General features: G+C 41.4%; 1 protein-coding gene across 2 annotated transcripts in view; it reads right to left on the bottom strand.

The window, feature by feature from the left end:
• Nucleotides 1-222: 222 nt before the first annotated feature.
• Nucleotides 223-26,982, bottom strand: part of MKRN1 (makorin ring finger protein 1) — a 28,356-nt gene continuing 1,596 nt past the window's right edge. The window contains exons 2-8 of one of the 2 annotated variants that reach the window (XM_059074914.2): nucleotides 20,721-20,849; nucleotides 7,802-8,031; nucleotides 6,784-7,010; nucleotides 3,857-4,071; nucleotides 2,986-3,096; nucleotides 2,290-2,428; nucleotides 223-1,928 (exon numbers count right to left, since the gene is read on the bottom strand). In XM_059074914.2, coding sequence (XP_058930897.1) covers nucleotides 1,716-1,928; nucleotides 2,290-2,428; nucleotides 2,986-3,096; nucleotides 3,857-4,071; nucleotides 6,784-7,010; nucleotides 7,802-8,031; nucleotides 20,721-20,849 — 1,264 coding nt within the window. In that variant the 3' untranslated portion in view covers nucleotides 223-1,715. The remainder of the gene's footprint in view (nucleotides 1,929-2,289; nucleotides 2,429-2,985; nucleotides 3,097-3,856; nucleotides 4,072-6,783; nucleotides 7,011-7,801; nucleotides 8,032-20,720; nucleotides 20,850-26,982) is intronic. The other variant, XM_059074916.2, reaches the window with a different exon arrangement.

The following is a 26,982-nucleotide window of genomic DNA, read 5'->3' as shown; positions in this document are numbered from 1 at the left end:
TGATGATCCCAGCTGGTAAGGTTTTCCTCTTTATCTCTTTCTCTCTGAAACATTTCTCAGCAGGCTAGATGTTTTAGGAAAGGTGTCAACTTTTCTCAATGAACCTATATCCAAAGAAATTTGACTAACGGACGAACTGATCCAAGAGGCGATGAAAGAAACAAATATGCTTTGACATCTGCACATCTCAAAATGGCTCATCACACAAAACAGAAAGCCAAATTATGGGTTTTTAAAATTGTTTTATTTGGGAAAAGTGCGTCTTACAAAAGGGCAGCTGCAAAATACAGAGACCTCTGCAACAAACAATTGCTTGTTTTTGCTTAACGTGAAAGAATGAGTGGTATCCAAGGAATCAAAGCAGCAGATGGACAAATCAGGGGCACCTCCAAGTTATTTTCAGGAAATGGAGCAACAAAACGCAAATTTATAATTTCTGATCAAGGAATTCTTCTAACAATTTAACTTTAGCTTATCTCGTGGATTACCACCTCTCCGTCCCCTTTTAGTGGAAAAGCATGACTTACTACTGCAAACCAATTACTCCACTACAGGAAAACACCTTAGAACATAGTTTTGAATCACACCTGTCTAGCTGCAAAGCTCAGGGATGGAATGAGGCCAATACCCACAACAACGAACACAAAAACCCGACAACAAAACCCCTCGAATGAGGACACAGGTTTGTCAAAAAGTGCCTGGACTAGAAAGTCTAGGAGAGCATAAAACATTAAATACAACTGGCAACTGAGACCCAGCTTGTGTTAATACATGACATAACCAGGTAGTTTGAACTTCTATGGCTAAGCCCATTTCCCTATTTATATAGACAGAGCTAGCCCTGCTCTATTAACAGCTACCAAGATACTGCTTTGTCCTTTAAGATCTATTTGCCACACGAGGCTGAAACCACTAAACTTGAGTTTTCCCACTAAGGCTACAGACACTGCGTCTATGCAGGGGTGAGAAGCTTGTTACACGCTCACACGTACCAAGTCTATCAGCCCTTGGGAGTCAACTTCCAACTCTGCATTTATTTTATTCCCCTATATCTTTATATGTGTTCTTTCACAATTTTCCTATCAGGCTAAACACAGTAAAAATCTCAACACAGTCGCACCTGGTTCTGGTTACCCAGCAGTAGTACTTGTGTGCAATTAAACAAGAGACCAAAACCACAGAACAAGTGCACAGGGTGGGGATTACAGGGCAGGGAACAGATATAAAAACACAGATGTGCAGAATTCACCAGAAACCTCAAGCATCCGCCTAAGTCTATAGCAGAAGGCTACATGCCACAGTTCAGATCCTTCACCTATCACCCCAATTCTTGGACCCCAAAGCAGGGCCAATGCTGTTACTTTTGAACCTGGGGTCCTCAAACACGAGTACTGGAAATCCAGAACTGTGTGAATCTGGCTGAAAAAGAGATGACGCAACAAACCTACACTCTAACTGTCTGACAGTTAAATTCATGTTACAAAAAAACTAACGTTTAAGATTTATTTTTGTAACTTTTTTAAACAGAGAAAACAACATACTCCTTGGGGAAAGGTGAGGGATCGAGAAGACAGGCCCTGGGTAAAAAGTATTACGACAGCACCTGGAGTTGAGAGGCCTGCCTAGAAGAGAACCACGGGCCGGCACTGCCGCGACACGCGGGCACGGCTGCCGCCTGCGGCTCGGCAGACCAGTTCGCACGCCCCGCAAAGCTGCTATAGATCCGAGTCATAAAAATCTTCCAGCTCATCGTGAAACAAGTCCCACTCGTCTTCAGAGTCCGTCAGGTCGTCGTCCCCACCTGCAGCCAAAAGCATAAGCAACATCTCGCCCAGCTCAAAGGTGACAACCTCTTCTTCGTCGTTGTCAAAGGGGTTGCCGTTCTCTCTTTCCTCAATGAGCTCCCAGAAGTGGTTCCTGCGTTGGGCCTGTAAAAAACAGGGCCGTGATAGGGATGGCACTGCCGAGCAGCATCTTCTATTCTGTTGTTTCTAAGGCAAAGCGTCCAGCACACCAGAGGGCATATGACGAACCAGACTTCTTATTTAGGGTTTCGACTTTACCAACTCCTCCCCTCTGGTCACTTGAGGCCAACGGTTTAGTCTAGAGCTCTAAGCATTCTAGTTTCTCCTCTCCTAGCCCTCCCAGTTTGCTGAAGTCGCTTTCCTCCTTTAAGGCTCTAGTCTCGCTCCCAGTATTAATCTTCTCTTTCCCCTAATACCCCAATCTGCGCGGGATTCACCTGAGAGTGTGCTATTTCCCCTCCTTTAAAGAAACAGTGAGAGTTACCCGGTATCTGCTTGCTGTTCCCACTTTCTGTCTCTGTGGCTCCTCTCTACGGCCATCGGGGTACGCATGCTTGTAAAAACAGTTCCCTCCAAACGGACAGCTCCCACGTCCTTCATCAAAATACCTGCACGCCTTGTTGCTGGAAAGGAAAATATCGCAACCCTTATTCACAGTGGATTTCAGGTCTGTATCTGACTATCATCCAGGGTTTCTCTAAACAGGGAGGGACAGAACTGGTACGTCTGTTTACAGCCCTCCCCGAGGTGTGTTCTTAAACACGTGTGTGCCATCGCACGAAACACTGACCAGAAACAGAAAGTGGTCAAGTCTAGCTGCTTAGCAGCCCTAGCACCGCAGATCCAGCAGAGAGAAAACCTTCGAGAAAGCCCACACACGAGAACATTGGACAACTGTAACACGGGATCAGGGCAAGGCCGACCCCAACTCCTGGGGCTTTAGCTCTACCAGCAGCGCAGACTTCATCGGAACGCAGCCCTTCGGCGTGCACCCCAAGGGCTGCGTTACAGCAAGATACAGAACAGCTAAGTGTTATCAGCGGTGACAAAATAAACTGTACTGGGAAGTAAAAGAAAGGGTAGGAAGGAGGTAGGAGTATATAATGCAGCACTGTTCTTTTCAAAGTGAACCCAAGCGACGTTGGGATCTTAGGTTGAGAAAAGGCTGCAGTGCTCATACCTCATTGCCTCCTTGTATTTCTGAATGAGTTTCTGCTTCTCTTCTTTCTCCTCCACCCAGTACTCACTTGGAATGACAAAGTTAGATGTGATCCGGCATTCTGGGCAGGACCTGGGAAACAATGAACAGGCTGCAATGCAAATTCCCCTTCCCAGGCCCGCTCTCCTCCAAGGACACACCCTGGCGTGCCACCTCCAGATCTAAAGACTGAACTGAAAGGCAAATGGGCTTTTCCTGAAAGGGTTCCCACACACTGGTCACACAACTGACCGTTTCTTTTGAGGCAAGACAAACTCCTTTATAAATTCAACTCAACGGCTAGCCAGTTCATTAAAAAAAAAAAATAACTTAGGTTAAAAAAAAAAAACCAACAACAAAAGAAGACATTTCACACAGACTCCTTTTTCTTTCGTTTAAATAAATTTATTTCTTGTAACTTTGCTCTGTTTAGATTATGTCGTTTTTGTTCAGTTATGAGAACAATCTTTAAAGGATGGTGGATTATCGGCTAGCTTAATGGATGGAATAGGAAAGTGGAAAATGTAAAATGTCAGGAAACATACATTCAGAGCTAGATAAGTTTGTTCTCTGAACCTAAACTGGCTAATCCATTAAACACAATCTCCTCAGAAAAAAGCACGAAGAGTCTACTAACTGATACATACGGTTTCCTCATTCAAATAAAAGTAGATATACCAACTAATCTAGAAGCTAGCTGCAATACAAAGAAGAAATCCCAATTAGAAGAACCCCCAGTTTCAAGATAAAATGCATGCATTTAAATGCGGTCCATCTGGTTGAAAGTTGGCACAAGATACTAAATTCTTCCCCAAAATAGAAAGCACAAACGAAGGTTGGGGAGGAGTCTCACTTTATGATCTTGCTCTCAAATTGCTTAGCACTCCTCCACTTGCGAATACACTTGAGACAGTAGGTGTGGTTGCAGTTGGAGAGGATGCCGAAGCGGCGCTCGCTGGGGTTGGCTTTTTCATAGACCACCTCCATGCAGATCCCACACACCATGTCCTTGCTGCGCTGCACAGCAAACGAGAGCTCCATGTCCTTCTCATGGGCCTCAATGCAAGACTAGAAAAAGTGGAGAGAAGTGCAATCAAGTCATGCAATCACGACAAGACTTCAACCTGACAGCTAAAGACTCCTGTGCGGAGAATCAGTCAGTTGAAAAGATCATGTTCCCAATACGACACGGAAAACAGCTTTGTTCACCAGTGAGTACAGGTGCACTGACATTCGGGGACTTCATGATACTATAAAGTCAAACTCTGAGGGCTCAACTTCAGGAACTAAAAAATTACCTAATTTTCTCTCTCCTGTAACTCAACCCCTGCTGTTATTCACACTACTAAGTTTGTTGATTTTACTGGTTTCTAGATGGAAAATATAATTAGGATTACAGCTCTAATTTACAACCTGTCAGAAAATAAGGGTGAAGGAAACTAACCTTTATTAGGTGACAATTACGTGCCAGGCATATAATTCACATTCAAAACAAAACAGCTTTATTGAGATATAATTTACATCCCATATGATGCATTCATTCCAAGTCTACAATGAAATGGTTTTTGGTGTATGCACAGAGCTACACAAACACCACCACAATCAATACCAGCACATTTTCATTACCCCAAAGGGAAACCTCAAACCCACAGCAGCCACTTACTTCCCCCCACTCAACACCCGCAGCCCTTGGCAATGACGAATCGGTGGATATGCTTATTCAGGACATTTCGTATAAATACGTGGCCCTCTGTGACTGCCTTTGTTCACTTCGCACATTTTCAAGGTATCTATGGTGGTACGATATAGGATTACTTCATTTTCTTTTTATTGCTGAGTAATATTCCATCGCATGCAGAGAGCAGTTTGTTTTCCCATTTTCAGGTGCGGGACATTTTGGTTGTTTCTGCTTTGGAGCTATTATGAATAATGCTATGAACACTCGGACATCACATACCTTTTATTTTAAATGAGGTATAATTTACATAACATTATATTACACATATTTTAATCTCTAAGAAACATGCTAATTATAGGAAATACAAAAAAGCAATAGAAAAGTCACCCATTGTCCCATATAACCAGTTATTTTAGTGTATATTTTTCTTTTTCCTAAACCTTTTTTTAAAACATCTTTATTGGAGTATAACTGCTTTACAGTGGTATGTTAGTTTCTGCTGTATAACAAAGTGAATCAGCTATATGTACACATATATCCTCGTATCCCCTCCCTCTTGCGTCTCCCTCCCACCCTCCCTATCCCACCCCTCTAGGTGGTCACAAAGCACGAGCTGATCTCCCTGAGCTATGAGGTTGCTTCCCACTAGCCATTTATTTTACATTTGGTAGTGTATATATGTCCATGCCACTCTCACTTCATCCCAGCTTCCCCTTCCCCGTGTCCTCAAGTCGATTCTCTAGTAGGTCTGCGTCTTTATTCCTGTCCTGCCCCTAGGTTCTTCATGACCTTTTTTTTTTTACATTCCATATACTTGTGTTTGCATATGGTATTTGTTTTTCTCTTTCTCACTTCCTTCACTCTCTATGACAGACTCTAGGTCCATCCACCTCACTACAGATAACTCAATTTCGTTTCTTTTTACGGCTGAGTAATATTCCATTGTATGTATGTGCCACATCTTCTTTATCCATTCGTCTGTCAGTGGACACTTAGGCTAAATCTTTTTTCAAAAAAACGAAAAGAATCCCCTGAAGTAGGCACTGCTCTCCCGAATATATGCAGGGGTTCAACCTGCTACGTCACACAGCCAATACGCTGAGAAGGCAGAGGTCAAACCACACTCCACTGCTTCACCACCACCCACAGCCAAAGTAAGTTTATTAAAAGAGATGATTACGATTAGAAGCAAAATCTGCTCCAATAAATATAAGGTTTTTAATACAGGGTCGTCCCAACAAAAAAAAATTCATGCAGCAAATGGGCTTAGGAAACCATAGTTTGAAACCTTCATCCATCGCCGGTGAGAATGTAAAGCACTGCAGTCATCGTGGAGAAGGTTTGGCCGTTGCTCAAAATATGAAGTAGAGTTACCATGTGACCCAGCAACTCTATTCCAAGGTAATCAAGACATATGTCCACAAAAATATACACACGAATGTTCATGGCATTATTCATAATAGCCGAAAGGTGAAACAACCCAAATGGAAAAACAAAATGTTGTACAGCCATACAGAGGATTATTACCCAATCATGAAAAGGAATGAAGTACTGATACACACTGTAACACAAACGAATCCTGAGAACACCACGCTAATCGTTTAGCCAGTCGCAAGAGGCCACATACACGAAATGTCCAGAACAGGGGGATCCACAGAGACAGAAAGTAAAACAGGTGCTGCCGGGAGCTGGAGGAAGGGAAGAATGGAGAGCAGTGGAGCTAATGAGCCAGAGGTTTCTTTTCTGGGATAATGAAAATATCCTAAATGAGAGAGAATAGTGGTTGCACAGCTCTGCGACTACATTAAAAGCCAAAGAAATGTGCATTTTAGAAGAGTAAATGGTATGGAATGTGAATCTCAGAGAAGCTGTTATTTTTAAAAAGAAGAAAGAAAAAGGAAAAAAAGCCCAAAGTCTGAGGTGGTAAAGCACAATTTTCTTGATAAAGCAGTCAAGAAGCCCAGGAAGGAAAACATCCCTAACTTAATGATAATCAGCATTCAATTCACCAAACGTTTCTTTGAAATGAACTGACAATGTTGTGAAAGGGAGAATATAGTTCTCACACCTATTAACAACAGAATAGCTTCCTTAAGACTTACTTTTATATGTTGTGATCTTTGGGCAGCATCCATTGGATGGAGGACCTGCAGCCCACACATATCGCACGCGTCTCCGTGGAGATACACACAGTTCTCCCCGTAGCGGCACTCTCCCACTGCAGCATAGGGGCAGAGCTGCTTCTTTGTTTCCACTGCAGTTTGCTCCTTCTCTGATTCTTCCTTGGTCACTGAGCCCTGCAGGGGTGCTTCAGTGGAGGAAGGGGCAGCTGAAAACGTTTAAGAGTGTGGTAAAGGTCCAAAATGGATAAGGCAGATACATGAACTATAAACAAGGTAACTGAGATAGAACTAACTGAAAAGAAAAAAAATAAAAAGAACTTCAATTAAACTCCAAAGCAGTCTATTGAACTAATTCCTTTACTCTTGAAAGAAATGAATTTCTTCTGATACTGACATTTCCAAGATTAGCCTTGCTCTAAAATTTTTTTAAAAAACCTTTTAACATATTTCTTGTGCAACTGTACTGATTAAAGGAGAGAGGCTTGGGACTTCCCCGGTGGCACTGTGGTTAAGAATCCACCTGCCAATGCAGCGGACACGGGTTCGAGCACTGGTCTGGGAAGATCCCACATGCCGCGGAGCAGCTAAGCATGTGCGCCACAACTACTGAGCCTGTGCTCTAGAGCCCGTGCGCCGCAACAAGACAAGCCACCGCAATGAGAAGCCCGCACACCACAATGAAGAGTAGCCCCCACTCGCCGCAACTAGAGAAAGCCCGTGCGCAGCAACAAAGACCCAACGCAGCCAAAAATGAAAAATTTTTAAAAAGAAAAAAAGAGAGAGAGAGGCTTCAGTTTTTCAAAACATTCTAAATTCATTACTATTAGGATTCAAAAAGTTTCTTTCACTCTATCTGTTAAGTCTTAGGTAACCTAATTTAAGAGTATTAAGATTAGACTAAATATGGAGATTGGAAGCAGGAAGCTTGTGAAAACTCAGCTAATTGATGAACTACTCTCTCTCCCTCTAACTTGTTTTTATTCTTCAAAATACTCACTACGGCCACAGTAGGGCTGCCCAGGAACAAACTCAATGGCGTTCACCCAGTCTTCTGAACCCGCTCCTACAGTTGAAAAGTTTGAATTTCTTGACTCAGCTTCGCCCATATTCATTTCAACAATCGGTCCAACTACTGATGAGAGACTTGAGGAAGCAGCAAGGGGTGACTTTGCAGTTAGATCTGTAGCAGTTGCTTCTTCCTGTTTCAATGGCTTGCTGTGTTCATATCTTAAAAATAAAATAAAATAAAATTTAAAAAGTTGGCAGTCACTGTCTAACCAGAAGCCTCTAGATGGAATATATTCCCCATCCTGTCCTTGGGTTCTTTTCAAACGACTGTGCCTGTGAATCACGTGGAAAACTGTTAAAGGCAGATACCTAATTTCTAAGTCTGGGTGCAGCCGCGAGTGTTCCGTGTCTAACCAGCCCTCCTACACGCCAGTGCTGCTGCTCCGCGGACCAGCGTGAGCAGCGAGGCCACAAACCAGGGCTCAGCAAACTTAAAGAGTCAAATACACACAGATTCGGGGCTCTGCAGGTCATATTGCCCATGTTACAACTATTCAACTCTGCAGCTGTGGTTCAAAAGCAGCCATAGGGGGCTTCCCTGCTGGCACAGTGGTTAAGAATCCGCCCGCCAATGCAGGGGACACGGGTTCGAGCCCTGGTCCGGGAAGATCCCACATGCCGCGGAGCAACTAAGCCCGTGCGCCACAACTACTGAGCCTGTGCTCTAGAGCCCGCGAGCCACAACTACTGAAGCCGGCGCACCTAGAGCCCGTGGCTCTGCAACAAGAGAAGCCACCACAGTGAGAAGCCCTCGCACTGCAACAAAGAGTAGCCCCCGCTCGTCACAACTAGAGAAAGCCCGCGTGCAGCAATGAAGACCCAACGCAGCCAAAAATATATAAATAATTTTTTTTAAAAAAGCAGCCATAGGCATTATCTAAATGATGATGCATGCTGTGTTCCAGTAAATCTTTACAAAAATAGCCTTTGGTCAGGTTTGCCCTACAGGCCATATAGTTCACCTACCCATGCTGTAGAACATCTATTACCCTTCAAATTCCACTCTATTTAGGAGTTTCAGACAGTTGACTACCGTTCCCATGGCAAGTCTGCTAAAGAGATTGTGCAGCCAAAATTAATGTTGATTAAGAAAGCAAGGCTGACACTCAAATTCAACAAGTAAATATGTGAAACATTTTACCAACACATAAAATTCTCCCAATATTAAAACGCAGAGATAGTATTTACAAAATATGCAGTATGTATTTTCTTTTCCCAAATCCATCCATTCACCTAATTTTCTTAATTCTTACCCTATGCATCTCCTGATTGCTTTTCATCTGTAAAATTATCATTGAACCTTATCCTCCAATACAGAAAAAACTATTTATTTCCTTTAAGAAGCACCTTGCTGCTTGAGAAAATCCTCACAATTCTTTCTTTGAGCATTTTATGCTGAGAGATTCACCCAGACACAATAAATTAATTATGAATGCAGTACCTAAACTGTGTTATAACATATAGTATGTATCTAGCAGTTGTTGCAATTAATTAGTTAACTGGGCAGTAATAACCATGGGTCATCTATGTTACAGGTGTCTGTGTTCACATCTAAAGAAGAGGTAAAACTTTAACTAAAGACTGTCCTTTAGCTTATGGCAAACATTTGCTGAGCTGGTCTTTATCCTTATATTATCTCAAATCTTCCTATTCCTACTCCTAAGCATTAGGTAACCTACTCTGCTTTGCAGTACAAGTAATTTGAGTATCCTGATATCAGCTACAAAACCCAGTGCATTTATCCCACAGACTGGAATTATGCCAGCTGAAGATCAGAAATATGCTCTTTCACTTGTACCACCTCACTTCATCATCAAAAAACTATGAGAAAGGGCTTCCCTGGTGGCGCAGTGGTTGGGAGTCCGCCTGCCGATGCAGGGGACACGGGTTCGTGCCCCGGTCCGGGAGGATCCCACATGCCGCGGAGTGGCTGGGCCCGTGAGCCATGGCCGCTGAGCCTGTGCGTCCGGAGCCTGTGCTCCGCAATGGGAGAGGCCACGGCAGTGAGAGGCCCGCGTATCGCCAAAAAAAAAAAAAAAAACTATGAGAAAGTATTCTTTCATTTTATAGATGACGTGTAAGTAGTGCTCTAGGTCTAACGTGACTCCAAAGCCACCCTGTACAAGAGAGCAGCCATCAGCCATATCTAGCTATTTATACTTAAATAACATTTAAAACTCAGTTCCTTGGTCCTGGCACTAGCTATGTTTTCAAGTGTTCACTAAGTAGTCACAAGTAGCTAGGGGTCACCTTTTTGGGCATTCACACTATCACACAAAGTTCTATTAAACAGCACTGTTCTGAAGTTTGTTTCAGAGCCTCAAGGAACCTTAGAAATCTATCCCCAGATCCTCACATTTTAACTGCTTTCACAGCCTTTAAGTTAGAAAAGAACCCGGGTTTCAGAATTAAGACAGGCTTGAATTTAAAATGCCAGCTTCACCAAGAGAGAAAGCCTTCAGGGCTTTGGGAAAATTTTAAAGGATTAAATAAAACTAAATGTCAAGATACATAAAGGGTCTAAGAAATAGATATGACATGCATATTTTAGTTCTCTTTCTTTCTCCTTTGCCGTATTCATTTCAAGAATTTCAGGGTAAATGACTCAAAAAACTACTTAAAAGATAGGACTCGAATGCTTATCACCATCTATCAAATTGCAAATACTACAAAGTTTTTGAAAGGAGTGCATTTTGGTTTTAATGAAAATTTATCAAGGAATCAATAAGGTATAAATAAAGTTTTTGAAAGCATAGAATATTAGCAAGAAAGTTCACATCTGTAAATACTGCAGAATATATCTATAGAAACTACGCTTCTGAAGTAAAAATTTGTGAGTAAGCACTAGGAAAGGAAGAGTACATAGAAGAAAGAATAAAGCAAGAAAGCAAAAGACAAAGGCAAAAGCAATACTCCCATTCTGAAAGGAGTTTACTAAAAACTAATGGTTCAGTGAAGCATGGAGCTCTTCGTAGAACAGGGACCAGCCACCTACAGACCTCAAGCCAAACCCAACGGGAGCTGGAATGGTTTTGGCATTTTTTAATAGTTGGAAAAAAGATCCTTTTATGACAGGAAAAGTAATTGAAATTAAAATTTCAAGGACTTCCCTGGGGGATCCAGTGGTTAAGACTCTGCACTCCCAATGCAGGGGGCCTCGGTTCGATCCCTGGTCGGGGAACTAGATCCGCATGCCACACAGCATGGCCAAAAATAAAATTTAAAAAAATAAGTAAAATAAACTCTCAGAAATGTTTCAATTAATTAACTAATTAAATAAAATTTCAGTGTCCCAAAATAAAGTTTCATTGGAACACAGCCACATCTATTAGCTTACATATTTATCTAGGGCTGTTTTTGTGCTACAAGAAACCATATGGCCTGCTCAGCCCCAAATATTAATTCTCTGGCCCCACACTGAAAGTCTGTCAGGCCCTGTTAAAGAGAATTCTCACATCTATTGGATTCACAGTCCATGACAGTGGCTTTGTAAAGTTATTAATTCTTTAAAAAATTAACACACACAAAAAAAAAAAAAAAAAAAAAAAAAATTAACACAGAATTGCTGATCCTTTAAGCCACAGTGTTAAGTGCTAAGTTAATACTGAGGCAACATTGGAACTAATAACGAGTTTTTCTTTCACATCTTGCAAAGAATACTTTGATAGTTTCTATCTAAGGAAGTTTAATCCATTTTTCTTCTACCGCTACACAAAAGAGGGACACTTCTCCCTCTAGTTGGCTTGCAACTCCCCACCCCCAATCATTCTGAGCTTTGATATCTGCCTTTAAAGATTTTAACTTATGGGATTTGGTAGGTCTATAGGGCAAAAAAAAAAAAAAAAAAAAACCCTCCAAAGGGAACTTCCCTGGCGGTCCAGTGGTCAGCACTCCACGCTTCCACCGCAGGGAGCACGGGTTCAATCCCTGGTCAGGGAGCTAAGATCCCGCATGCCTCACAGTCACTCCAAAGGAAACAGGATCTACCATAACAATGGTTGTCAACCAAGGCAGTCCTGTCCCTTTCCCAAGTGGGTGTTCAGAAACAATGACTAGGAGTTCTAATGGCACTTACTCAGTGGGGGGCAAAGGATGCTAGATCTCCTGCAACAGTCCTGAGCAACAAAGAACCCGCATCACTAAATAACAGCACCCCCATTATGCAACACAGATGCAGCAACACTTCTGACCTGTTGGAACTAGGATATCATCTTTCATTATAAACTATTCCCTTCATGAGGAGTTAAATTACTCAAAATCCCTGGGCATTGGCCAAGTTGTATAAAAAGATCTCTACATAGTAAGGGTGAAAAGTAGGCTTAAGCCCCCAAGTACAATTTTAATGAGGAAACAGTCTTGGAACAAGCCACTCCATGAGATTCCTTCCTTAGCTAGTCTATAATCAAGCTTTTAATAATCACCTATATCAGCCTGTCCCAAACAATTATCACCAAACTTTCCTTTCAGGTAGACTATTGGGATGTAGGTTTCCCTAACTCCTTTCACTTTACCCTAAGAGCACTAAACCCAGCTCAAATCAGGATCATTCCCCAAAAAGGGAGCTGTATACCCTTACTAAAGAGAAAACTAAAAAGAAAAAAGCAGTTTGTTAGGTGACTTGTATCCACCTCAGTATCAGAGCCTCACTGAAACAGGGCACCTACCTCACTCCCTGGCCTTCAACCTCGGTCTCCCACAAGGAGGCCCACTCTGAATACAGGATTAAGGCCTTAGCTCGGATTTCTTCAATTTACCCCCTTATTTCCCAGTCATTTCACCTCTATGGTCCAATCATATGAGTACCTCTTCTGAAATAAGAGGCTCATCTGTTAACAGCCATAATTTTCCACAATCTATCACACAGTATATTATTCTCCACGTCTCTCTGCTGGGCACCTTAGAGCCCCGTGTCCACTCTCGCTTACGTTCAATTCCTCTCTCCCTATAGTTTACAAGGATTCTCAACTGACTGCCTAGTCAAGGAATTAAGTTGGTTTCAAAATTCTGCAGAGGGGGGCTTCCCTGGTGGCACAGTGGTTGAGAATCTGCCTGCTGATGATGCAGGGGACACGGGTTCGAGCCCCAGTCTGGGAGGATCCCACATGCCACGGAGCAACTAGGCCCGTGAGCCACAACTACTGAGCCTGCGCTCCGCAACAAGAGAGGCCGCGACAGTGAGGCCCGTGCACCGTGATGAAGAGTGGCCCTCGCTTGCCACAACTAGAGAAAGCCCTTGCACAGAAACGAAGGCCCAACACAGCAAAAATAAATTAATAAATTAATAAACTCCTACCCCCAACATCTTCTTAAAAAAACAAAAAATCCTGCAGAGGTGGAGTCAAGATGGCAGTGTGGGAAGACGCAGAGTTAGCGTCTCCCCACAACTAGGGTACCTGCTGGCTGATGGTGGTGAACTCTGACACCCAAGGAGACAGGAGGAACCCCAAAGTGAACTGGTAGGACATAGGGAGACTGACTGCGGGAGAAGTGGAGGCCAGACAGGATCGGTGCCCCTGAGGGCGGGGAGATCAGGAGAGGCAGGTGGGAGGAGCCATCCAGGAGGAGCTGGAGAGGAGCGGAGGGTGACTGCCTTGCACACTTGGGCACAGGGAGCCTGCTGATCTCCCAAGTGAGGTCCCCCTGTCCTCCAAACCCCCCTCCAGGCCACGTGGGTCCTTGGAGGCATAGGAGGGAGGCCGGGGAGATCAGGAGAGGCAGGTGGGAGGGGACCTCCAGAAGGAGCTGGAGAGGAGAGGAGAGGAGGGCGTTTGCCCTGCCCACTAAAGCCCAGGAAGCCTGCTGGGCTCCCAGGTGAGGTCCCTTGCCCTCTGAGACCAACCTCTGCTCCTTGAACCTAAGCCCCACCCCCCACAGTCCCCAAGGCCTTTTCCAGCACTGTGGGTCCTGAGCACTGGCCCCGCCCACTGCACAAACCTTGCCCTTGCTTGGGCCCCACTCTCCACAGCCAAGGTCCTCCCCCCACACACACTTTTTCATTTCCCTCCTCCTTTTTTTTTTTTTAAACTATTGTGGTACTGATGCACCTTCTGGTTGTTGAATCATCTATGTTTTTATTTTTATATTCTTCCTAAAATATGTTAGTTTCCTAGGCTAATTTTATTTTTTACTATATTATTGGGTTTTTTCCTTTTTTTTTTTTTTTTGCCAACCCAGGCAGCTTGCGGCACCTTGCTTCATGAGCCCGGAGTTGGGCCAAAGCTCCTGTGGTGGGAATTCCAAGTCTGAACCACTGTACTAACAGAGAACCTCAAAAAAAGAGAGAGAGAGAGAGAGAGAGACGGCAAAAAAAAATATCACAGATGAAGAAGCAAGGTAAAAACCTGCAAGACCAAATAAATGAAGAGGAAATAGGCAATCTACCTGAAAAAGAATTCACAGTAATGACAATAAAGATGATCCAGAATCTCAGAAATAGAATGGAGGCATGGATTGAGAAAATACAAGAAATGTTTAACAAAGATCTAGAAGAACTAAAGAACAAACAGAGATGAACAACACAATAACTGAAATGAAAAACACAGTGAAAGGAATCAATAACAGATAACTGAGGCAGAAGAACGAATAAGTAAGCTGGAAGACAAAATGATAGAAATAACTTCTGAGGAGCAGAATTAAGAAAAAAGAATGAAAAGAATTGAAGACAATCTCAGAGACCTCTGGGACAACACTAAACACACCAACATTCGAATTATAGGGGTCCCAAAAGAAGAAGAGAAAGAGAAAGGGTCTGAGAAAATATTTGAAGAGATTATAGTTGAAAACTTCCCTAACATGAGAAAGGAAATATCACCCAAGTCCAGGAAGCACAGAGAGTCCCATACAGGATAAATCCTAGGAAGAACACACCAAGACACATATTAATCAAACTAACAAAAATTAAATTCAAAGAAAAAAATATTAAAAGCAGCAAGGGAAAACAAAAAATAACATACAAAGGAATCCCCATAAAGTTATTAGCTGATTTTTCAGTGGAAACTCTTCAGGCCAAATGGGAGTGGCAGGATATACTTAAAGTGATGAAAGAGAAAAACCTACAACCAAGATAACTCTAAGCAGCAAGGATCTCATTCAGATTTGATGGAGAAGTCAAAAGCTTTTCAGACAAGCAAAAGCTAAAAGAATTCAGCACCACCAAACCAGCTTTACAACAAATGCTAAAGAAACTTCTCTAAGCAGGAAACATGAGAAGAAAAAGACTCATAAAAACAAACCCAAAATGATTAAGAAAATGGTAATAGGAACATACATATCGATAATAACCTTGAATGTGAATGGATTAAATGCCCCAACCAAAAAACATAGACTGGCTCAATGGATACAAAAACAAGACCCATATACATGCTGTCTACAAGAGACCCACTTCAGACCTAGGGACACATTCAGACTGAAAGTGAAGGGATGGAAAAAGATATTCCATGCAAATGGAAATCAAAAGAAAGCTGGAGTAGCAATACTTGTATCAGATAAAATAGACTTTAAAATAAAGACTGTTACAAGAGATAAGGAGGGACACCACATAATGATCAAAGATCAATCCAAGAAGATGTAACAATTATAAATGTTTATGCACGCAACATAGGAGCACCTCAATACATAAGGCAAATGCTAACAACCATGAAAGAAGAAATCAACAGTAACACAATAATAGTAGGGGACTTTAGCACCCCACTTACACCAATGGACAGATTATCCAAACAGAAAATAAATAAGGAAACACAAGCTTTAAATGACACAACAGATCAGGCATATCTAATTGATATTTATCCACCCAAAAGTGGCAGAATATACTTTCTTCTCAAGTGCACATGGAACATTCTCCAAGATAGATCACATATTGGGTCACAAATCAAGCCTCGGAAAAGTTAAGAAAACTGAAATCATATGAAGCATCTTTTCTGACCACAATGCTATGAGACTGGAAATCAATTACAGGAAAAAAAACTGTAAAAAGCAAAAATACATGGAGGTTAAACAATGCGCTACTAAATAACCAAGAGATCACTGAAGAAATCAAAGAAGAAATAAAAGAATACATAGAAACAAATGACAAGGAAAACACCATGACCCAAAACCTATGGGACACAGCAAAAGCAGTTCTAAGAGGGAAATTTATAGCAATTCAATCTCACCTCAAGAAACAAGAAAAATCTCAAATAAACAATCTAACCCTACACTTAAAACAAGCAGAGAAACAAGAACATAGAAAACCCAAAGTCAGTAGAAGGAAAGATATCATAAAAATCAGAGCAGAAATAAATGAAATAGAAATGAAGAAAACAGTAGCAAAGATCAATAAAACTAGGAGTTGGTTCTTTGAAAAGATAAACAAAATTGAAAACCCTTAGCCAGATCATCAAGAAAAAAAGGGAGAGGATGCAAATCAATAAAATTAGAAATGAAAAAGGAGAAATCACACTGACACTGCAGAAGTACAAAGGATTATAAGAGTCTACTACAAACAACTATATGCCAATAAAAAGGACAACCACAAAGAAATGGATGAATTCTTGGGAAGGTACAATTTTCCAAGACTGAACCAAGAAGAATTAGAAAAGATAAACAGATCTATCACAAGAAATGAAATTGAAACTGTAATTTAATATCTTCTAACAAACAAAAGTCCAGGGCCAGACGGCTTCATAGCAATCTTGAAAAAGAAAAATGGAGCTGGAGGAATAAGGCTCCCCGACTTCAAACTATACCACGAAGCTACAGTAATCAAGACAGTATTACTGGCATAAAAACAGAAATATAGATCAATGGTACAAGATAGAATGCCCAGAGATAAACCCATGCACACATGGGCACCTAATTTACAACAAAGGAGGCAAGAACATACAATGGAAAAAGATGGCATCTTCAGTAAGTGGTGCTGGGGAAACTGGACAGATACATGTGAAAGAATGAAATTAGAACACTACCTAACATCATACACAAAAATAAACTCCAAATGGATTAAAGACTTAATGTAAGACCAGACACTATAAAACTCTTAGAGGAAAACATAGGAAAAACACTCTGACATAAACCACAGCAAGATCTTTTTTGACCCACCTCCTAGAGTACCGGAAATAAAACCAAAAATAAACAAATGGGACTTAATTAAACTCAAAAGCTTTGCACAGCAAAGGAAACCATAAACAAGACAAAAAGACAACTCTCAGAATGGGAGAAAATATTTGCAAATGAAACAACAGACAAAGGATTAATCTCCAAAATATACAAACAGCTCAATATCAAAAAAACAAACAATCCAGTTAAAAAATGGGTGGAAGACCTAAATAGACATTTCACCAAGGAAGACATACAGATGGCCAAGAGGCACATGAAAAGATGCTCAACATCACTAATTATTAGAGAATTGCAAATCAAAACTACAAGGAGGTATCAACTCACGACGGTCAGAATGGCCATTATCAAAAACTCTAGAAACAATAAATGCTGGAAAGGGTGTGGTGAAAAGGGAGCCCTCCTGCACTATTGGTGGGAATGTAAATTGATACAACCACTAAAGAGAACAGTATGGAGGTTCCTTAAAAAACTAAAACTGGAACTACCATATGACCCAGCAATCCCACTACTGGGCATATACCCTGAGAAAACCAAAATTCAAAAAGAGACATGCACCACAATGTTCACTGCAGCACTATTTAAAACAGCCAGGACATGTAACCAACCTAACTGTCCACCAAAAGATGAATGGATAAAGATGTGGCACATATATACAATGGAATATTACTCAGCCATAAAAAGAAACAAAATTGAGTTATTTGTAGTGAGGTGGATGGACCTAGAATGTGTCATACAGAGTGAAGTAAGTCAGAAAGAGAAAAAACAAATACCATATGCTAACGCATATATATGGAATCTAAAAAAAAAAAAAAAAAAGTTCTGATGAACCTAGTTGCAGGGCAGAAGAAATAAAGAGGTAGACATAGAAAATGGACTTGAGGACATGGATGGGGTCGGGGCAAAGTGAGAGTAGCATCAACATATATACACTATCAAATGTAAAATAGTTGGCTGGTGGGAAGCAGCTGCATAGCACAGGGAGATCCACTTGGTGCTTTGCGATGACCTGGAGGGGTGGGATAGGGAGGGTGGGAGGCAGGCTCAAGAGGGAGGGGATATGGGGACATGTGTATACATATGGCTGATTCTCTTTGTTGTGCAACAGAAACTAACACAGTATTGTGAAGCAATTATACTTCAATAAAGATTAAAAAAAAAAATCTTGCAGACAGTAGGATGGATTTCTAACACCTATTGCCCTTTTCAATATTGTGACTGACTACAAAAGACATATCTGGGTTTTTTAGTTTGGGGTTTTTTTTTGAGGGGTGTCATTGTATCAGTTTTTTCTTTCTAGCAATATTGCAATGAAAAAAATCAGCAGAGGGCAAAATGACCACTAAACTCAGATACCATGCATTCCATTTCTGGGATCCTTCCTACAGTCACATGGAAAGAATCTTTTCCTTCTTCTCTACCCTTACTAGATTTCCTAAGTAAAACAGATGTGAGATAGCCTAACATCAATATCCCACCCGTCAATAATTTCTTAGTCTTTTCAACTCTAAGCATTTGAACCCAATAGTTGACACAATTCTTTTCTGATAATAGGATGCTAAAATTGGCTATGATACTATCAAAATATCTTACCTAGTGTGATCATTTAAAATATGCCTGGGACTTCCCTGGTGGCGCAGTGGTTAAGAATGCGCCTGCCAATGCAGGGGACACGGGTTAGAGCCCTGGTCCGGGAAGATCCCACATGCCGCGGAACAACTAAGCCTCTGTGCCACAACTACAGAGCCTGTGCTCTAGAGCTCACGAGCCACGACCACTGAGCCGTCATGCCACAACTACTGAAGTCCACATGCCTAGAGCCCGTGCTCCACAACAGGAGAAGCCACCACAATGAGAAGCCCGCGTACTGCAACAAAGAGTAGCCCCCGCTCACTGCAACTAGAGAAAGCCCGCACAGCAACGAAGACCCAACATAGCCAAAAAAAAATTTTTTTAAAAACCTTAAAAGATATAAAATAAAATATGCTCAAAGTTCTTTGACAGTCCCCCCCCTTCAACAGGTGGAGGCCAATTTCTTTCCCCTTGAAAGTGGGCTGGACTTAGTGACTCGCTTGTAATAAACAGAATATAGTAGAAGTGACAGTGTGTGACTTCTGAGACTAGATCATAAAAAGGTATTTTGCCTTCGTCCTTGCTGTCTCTCTTGAATCACTTACTCTGGGGACAAGTTAGTGTGAGGACACTAAAGCAGCCCTAGGGAAATGTCCATGAGGCGAGGAACTAAGGCCTCCCACCAACAGATATGTGAGTGAGCCACCTTCAAAGTGGTCCTCCGGGGCTTCCCTGGTGGCGCAGCGGTTGAGAGTCTGCCTGCCGATGCAGGGAGCGCGGGTTCGTGCCCCGGTCCGGGAGGATCCCACGTGCCGCGGAGCGGCTGGGCCCGTGAGCCATGGCTGCCGAGCCTGCATGTCCAGAGCCTGTGCCCCGCAACGGGAGAGGCCACGGCAGTGAGAGGCCCACGTACCACAAAAAAAAAAAAAAAGTGGTCCTCCGGCCCCCATCGAGACTCGAGACTTCAGATGATGGCAGCCCTGGCTGAAATCTTGGCTGAAATCTCTTGAGAGTCTCTAAGCTAGAAGCACCCACCCAGCTAAGCCACTCCAGAAACGATGAGATAATAAATGTTTACTGTTTTCAAGCTGTTGAATTTCAGGGTAACTTGAACAGATATCAATAGATAACTAATAACATCAATAGATGTTATTAATAGATAACATCAATAGATAACTAATAGATATTTTCTAAAATATCTATTAGATATTTTCTAAACTGAGAAGATAAAGAAAAGCTCTAACTGGGACTTCCCTGGTGGTCCAGTGATTAGGACTCGGTGCTTCCACTGCAGGGGGTGCGGGTTTGTTCCCTGGTCAGGGAACTAAGATCCCATGTGCTGCGCAGTACGGCCAAAAAGAAAAAGAGAAGAAAAGCTCTACCCAATTGCTAGCAGAACCCACAGAACCCACTACTGCTGAATTGCAATTTAACAGGATTATGGTACCAATTCAATGAATGATGATAGAGATTACTTAATAACTAATCCCTCTTGGTTTTCCACCGTTCTGAGATAGATACTAGAGACTGTTCTGAAGCATTTTCTGTAAATCTTGGCTTAAAATTTAGTCTTCCGAGCTCAAGTGGTTTATGAAAGTTTAGTTGGAATGACAAGCCCTCTTAACTAGTAACCTAATACACTGTTCCAAATGCCTATGATCCCATTTTCTCTCCATAATTCATACTAATAGAGGACAATTGAAACTAGTCCCAACTGGTCAAATATGAACCTTATTCTTGGTCTTTAAGAGGAAATGCCATTAACAAACATGCCTTCACCACACCTATCCCTAGGTTTGCCGGAAGTTGCTCCTCAGGCACTATTTAAACTTAGGACTGTATTATAAACTCATTTTTTAAATGTAATACATTCCCTCCAAGCAGAAGATCTGTCAGTGTGCTAAGATTTCTAATGAGCACTCTTTAAAGTACTTATTTTAGGGACTTCCCTGGCGATCCAGTGGTTAGGACTTGGCGCTTTCACTGCCATGACCCGGGTTCAATTCCTGGTCGGGGAACTAAGAGCCTGCAAGCTGCGAGGCATGGCCAAAAAAAAAAAAAAAAAAAAGGACTATTTTGAATCTATTATTTACAAAGTTGTTGGAATTATGTATTTTACTCTCATTTTTTTCTGCCAACCTCTCCATCCACCCCTGAACAAAACTGAATTGGAAACAAATTCTTACCTGCAGCGGTCTCCGTAAATACAGTACCCTCGCTGAAAATACTTGCACACTACACCATACGGACTGTCAGAGAGGTCATGTGAGTATCGACAGTTATCGCCTTCCTTACAAACCCCATGCATGAAATACCTGTGAGACAAAGAACCACAAGTTGGTTTACAAGTCAGTACTCAATGAATTCATGACCAATATATTCTAATAACACAGGAGCACCGTATACTAGTACTATATTCTACTGTTATATAGTCTATCCACACAAACACGAGAAATGAACACAAAGAAAGTAGAACTAGACCGCGTGGCCATAAAATTATCCATGATGGTACCACAGGAAGGTTGCCTATAGATACAGACACCAATTTAAACTTTGAGGTCATCATTAATCTTGTCTCTGCAGGTTAAGTCTGACTACTGCTCTCATTTTACAGTCCTACAGAGGTAGCTTCTTGTTTTCCACTAACTTCAGCCATAATGGCAGCTCTATCTGCAAAAAAATCAAAGATAAGCAAGAAACAACGTAAACCCGAACGGGTCAGACTACTGTATATGTTTCAATCCTTCGAGAAACCATTTTAATTCTTTAAAAGCCACATGTGAAAATACAAGTAAAATTTGTTGCAAAGGTAGAGGCAAAGGGAAATCACTTTCTGTCCTTCATTTATTTAGCAGACTCTTGTTCTGAAGGAGAACATGTGTACCTAACTAGCAGCTTCCAAAAACCAAGTATCAGAGGATGACTCCGTTTCTAAGAGGACCTGGGAATTTGCTACAAGTGTAACTTTTGAGACCTCACCTCAGACCAACTAAACTGGAAATGCGAGGGAGGCAAGCAGCAATCTGTAAGGAACTAGGTGGATCAGGAAAGTGATAAGGTCTTTATTTTTTGTAGATAATCCTGATCTTGTAAAGTGGGTAGAACTACCACCACCCCTCGCATCCTCCCTTCCATCACTGACTTTGGTCTCTTGAGCAGAGTTATGAAGATTTCATGTTGGCAGACCATAACTGCCCCCAATATGCATCTAAGTACAGTTGATCCAGAGTAAGGAAAAAGTGCCTATCCCTATCTCCTGGGTGTGTCAATTATCTAGAGATGGAAGGGAGAATAGCAGTAAGTACACTCCACTTGTCCACTGGGTTGAAGTATATACAGAAAAGAGACTCATATTTACCTAAAGGAGCCTTGAAGAAGGCTGCCCCAAACTGAAATGTGAAAGGTTCTATTCAAATTACTGGCATGGGGTTGGGAATCCACCTGCCAATGTGGGGGACACGGGTTCGAGCCCTGGTCCCGGAGAATCCCACGTGCCACGGAGCAACTAGGCCTGTGCGCCACAACTGCTGAGCCTGTGCTCTGGAGCCCTGCAAGCCACAACTACTGAGCCTGCATGCCACAACTACTGAAGCCCACGCTCCTGGAGCCCGCGCTCCGCAACAAGAGAAGGCACCACAATGAGAGGCCAGCGCTCTGCAATGGGGAGTGGCCTGAGAGCCCGCGAGCAGCAACAGCGAGGACCCAACGCGGCCAAAAATAAATAAATAAATATTTTTAAAAATCACTGGCATGTATACCTTCTATGTGACATAGAAAGAAAAAATATAACATCTTGGTGGAACAGCTATAATTATCAAGAAGATCCTGAACTGCCCTAGGGTTTCAGTCCGTAACAAAGCATAAGAATATAGTAGTAGGAAGTCAAATTCTAACTATAATTAACCTAATTCCAACTGTTATCAGGTTTAATTAACTTAATCTAACTAGGTCTGAACTTTTGCTCAACTACAGGGCAACTTTCTGCAAGCTTTGAAGCAATCTGAGCACCACATAACACAAATTTGAGCTAAACCACTGTGCAATAGGTACTTTTTGACTGCATAAATGAAGAGATTAACACTTAAAAAAAAAACCCAACAACCCAGCAAGTCAATAATTTCACTGTAATCACCACTAGTATAATCATGCTTCAAAGTATCTGTAAAAGTATTCACAGGGCTTCCCTGGTGGCGCAGTGGTTGAGAGCCCGCCTGCTGATGCAGGGGACGCGGGTTCGTGCCCCGGTCTGGGAAGATCCCACGTGCCGCAGAGCGGCTGGGCCCGTGAGCCATGGCCGCTGAGCCTGCGCTGTGCTCCTCAACGGGAGAGGCCCGCGTATGGCAAAAAAAAGTATACACAGTTGGTAATTGGTTATTCATTTGAAAAAGTCTCACTGTTTGAATACAGTTGCTTACTGTCCCATCCCCAGTGGGAACTTTCACAATTCTCAACACAAGACAAAGCTGCCTATACCTTCAATATTCTTTGGGGTCAGTGTGAAGTCAGAGATGCACATACTGATACAGTTTTCAGGCTTGATAAAATACCTACCCCCAGAGATCTCAAACCAGTTGCTCCAAGGAGTTCAAACCAGTTGCATTTAAATGTTCAGCAGGATGCTCTTCCTTAACACTTTTGCAACACCTCACGCCACTATTACTTTTTGACATCCATGATAGTAAAAACTGTTCCCAAGAATCCAAAATGAAACAGTAAAACTCAGAGTCACTGGCCTAAGACAGTGTAGCATGGCCTGTTGGCATCTTTTGACCAAGAGCATAATACAGCAATGACCAAGAATGGAGAGAACAGAGGGGACGATAGGCTGGAGAGCTAGGGAACGGATTCTGCAGGGCCTTTTAAGTCAAGTTATCTCAAAGCACTAGGAAACCACTGAAAGATCTGAAACAGGGACATGTCAGAATTAAATTTAATTTTTAAAACACTACATTAAATTGCCTTCTTCCAGGTGACGTGTCTGGGCCAGCTGATTACATTTATGTCTAGGGACTTCCGTTGATTCCAAGTTTCAAGAGGCAGCAGTGGATGCAGCTCTCAGAACAGTTAATACAATCAGGCTGCATCAGTAGTCAACTGTTTGGATCCAAGTAGTAATAAAAAGCACAGTTTAAGAATTAGGAAGACTGTTTAAATTCCAGCTTTGTGACCCTCAGTAAAGCTATTTTGTCTTAGTTTCACCACTCTTTCAGATTTAAGAACTTAAAAAAAAAACAAAAAAAACCCCCACCATGTGTGCAGTAGCAGCTGCACAGCATCTTTGCTGGCAGTCGAGTTCATTTCCCCATCTCCCCTTCCACATCTCTTCTCTGCCTTGACTACATTTGTTTCCAACCACACACTGCAAGAGGTACACACTAACGAATCGGATAAGAAAAGCAAGAGACCTAGATGTCATGCCATAAGAAGATTTTAAGTAACCGGAGTAGTTCGGCCAGAAGACAAAGGAATAGCCTTTCCCAGCACTATTCCTGGCAAAGTCAATACATTTGGGAAGCTACATCATAAACCTGGCTCAGCGTAAGGACTGAGAACTAGAACTGTCCAGCAATGAAACAAGTTCCTGAGGTCCAGAACCAGCATCACCAAAGGAATTCAAGCAGACACAAAATCACCTGATACTGCAGAATCAACAGAAACACTAGAATACAAGCCCTAATTAGTTACTGCCAAATACTAAGCATTATTTTACATGGTTGTTTGGTACATACGGTCTGGGTTTCTGGTTTGTTTTACTTGCCTTTTGTCTCTCAGTGATATTAACACTGTTGGTATAATTATAAACAGTCCTCACAGTGAAATCCCTTCTTGCCAACCCATGTCAAAGTCTAAGAGATTATGACATGATAGTGTAAGTTATAACCTAAAGGGGAAAAAAGGCAACTCTCCCAAGAATTTCTCCCCATTTTTTTTTTTCTTTTTTAAATGCCACCACCAAAAAGCCATCATCCAAATTCACCTTAATGCCAGTGTCCAGGCTGAGCTTGCCTTCAGTTAAAGGCTGGGCCATATGATTTCTATGGTTCCTTCCACCTTGAAGATTCTGACTCCAATCAGACATTGTCCAGTAATAAAGACAAATACAACTGACTAGAATCCCTGACTGTTGTACCTCTTGGAAACATTAAGCATGGTTACCAAGATATATATAAGAAACCCCAACAGTAGCTTGTGAGGGTGTAAGAGAACCACACAAGACCCTCAGAGTACTTCTAGGCATCATTACAACCTGTCTGGGGATTTACAGAAATTACACAATATTAACTAATTTGGCACTTAATCACTTAACCTGCTGTGACATTGTTTACTGTTACTTAATTCTTAATAAGTAAAAGTACCCTATATCTCACTAGATTGTAAATTCCTGGTGTTTAAGAACCATAGTTTATTCTGCTTTTTATCTTCTATAGTACCTGTACTCATAATACTTAGATATGTGTTCAGTAAAAACTGTAGAAGACAGCTAGGTGTCATGGGGAATCACAGTGCCCATAGCAAATTAATTTCTCTTTCCCTGGGCTGAATAACTTTTTCAATGCCATCCCTTCAAAAAACACTAAAGTCTGCAAGCAATAAATTTTACTATGGATATCACAGCACTTGGATAAAGACTTTCCGGGAAAATTCCCTTCATTTTTTAAGCTACACTTAAAGTTTTTGAAAAATCAAAATGAAAAAACACTTGGTTTTTGTGTATTACTTCAATACACTCGTCTACCATTGTAGAAGCACTCTGATAAAACAGTGCCTAAATTCAAAATTACAACTTGCAAGTTACAACTTTGGTGTTTTAACCCCCAACACTCAAGAAAACTAGAAGCAATAGCATTTCTAGTTCACAGCACTAAATTCTAATAAAAGATATCGAAATGGCCTGGTGGGGGCAGCATAACACAGTTCCTTGAGAAAAGTATACCTAGGTTTTCCTTCAGGGCCGCGAAGATAAACACAATGACACAGAATTTCAAGAGAAATATTTAGACAATACTAACAAGAAAATACAGAGGATTCTGAGCAACCAAAAACAAATTTCCAACACCCAAACAGCTAAGAAGATTATACCCTTGGTGAAGAAAACAGCCTTAGTCAAATTCCTAGATATAAAGGGGGGAAGAGGCACAAACTAGAACACTATCTTGCATTCTCTTCAAAGGAGATTTTGCTATCAAACACAACGAAAATATTTATAATACAGTGCATTTCTGCATCTCCTTCAACATCTAGCTCTCTGTCTCTCGTTGTAAGTACTAATGCTTATTTACTGAATAACTGAATGAGGTACTCCCATAAAGATATACACATGTTCTATTAAGTCCTTTGTCTTTGCTGATTTACAAGGGTCGTCGTCTTCTTAACGAAAGCAGAGGAATCTTACAAGCACATATCAAAGTGGGTAATTTTAGGTGTGGATTTATCAAGATCAATTTAAGCATTTACTGAGTATACCAGGCACTGAGTAAAGCCCTTCAGATACAATGATAAACAAAACAGGGCCCCTGCTCTCAGAAAGCTCAACGCTTACAATAAATAAATGAAGATATCGTATTTGGTATTCCCCTATTCAAAAGGGAGAAAGATTTTTTTTTTTAAACAGGAGATCGTGTTAGTACTCAGAACAACTGAAAACAATATCAAATATTAAAACCCAAGACTTATCAACTAGCCTGTGCTTTTTTGGATAACTGTCTCAAGCAAAAGCTATAGACAGCTTTATATGAAAAACAAAAACAATAGCACATCTAAGCCTGTATCTGATACATATTGCTTCTTAGAAATATTACTCAGGTATGTAAATTTTTTAAATATATAAATATATATGTGCAAGGAACTCCCACTGGTCCAGGATCGATCTGGGATATTTCAGAAACTCAAAGATCCTAAAGGTAGGCAAAAAGGAATGATTAGTCTGGTGAACTGTTCTGAATTCTGATGACACTGGTGAGGAAGTAGAAAAGGGGAAGCAGATTAGGGAAAAGTGCGTAACTAACAGAGGGGAAAGTAAAGTGCAGAAGTGATAACGCATTCTGGGCAGAAATGAGTTGAGCTCAGATACAGACACAACAGGATAATAATGAAACAAGTAATATATAGTAATGTCAAGTTAGTGATGGGTATTCAAGGCTAAACTATATTGAGATCAGAGTCAGTGTGTAAAATCAAGGCACTGAATAGAGTTCTTAAAGAACCCACATATTAAAGGAAGATTAGTCTCAGTGTATAGATAGATTGGAACTGCAGGATGAATGGCTAGAAAATTCAAGAATGTAAAGGTTACACTAGTCCCTTTATTTTTAAAAGAGTCAACCAGCACATATAAATCAACTGTAACATTGTAAAGAGAAGTAACAAACTCAAATAACTGGTTCCATGAATAGGAATTTTAAAATTCTCATTCTTTGGGATACTGCATAAGTATTCTAAGGATCTACA

This window comes from Kogia breviceps, chromosome 9, assembly GCF_026419965.1.
Source record: "Kogia breviceps isolate mKogBre1 chromosome 9, mKogBre1 haplotype 1, whole genome shotgun sequence".
In the NCBI taxonomy this organism is placed as follows: domain Eukaryota; kingdom Metazoa; phylum Chordata; class Mammalia; order Artiodactyla; family Physeteridae; genus Kogia; species Kogia breviceps.
The sequence above is the reverse complement of the archived record's forward strand: the minus strand, read 5'-3'. Positions and strand labels throughout refer to the sequence as shown.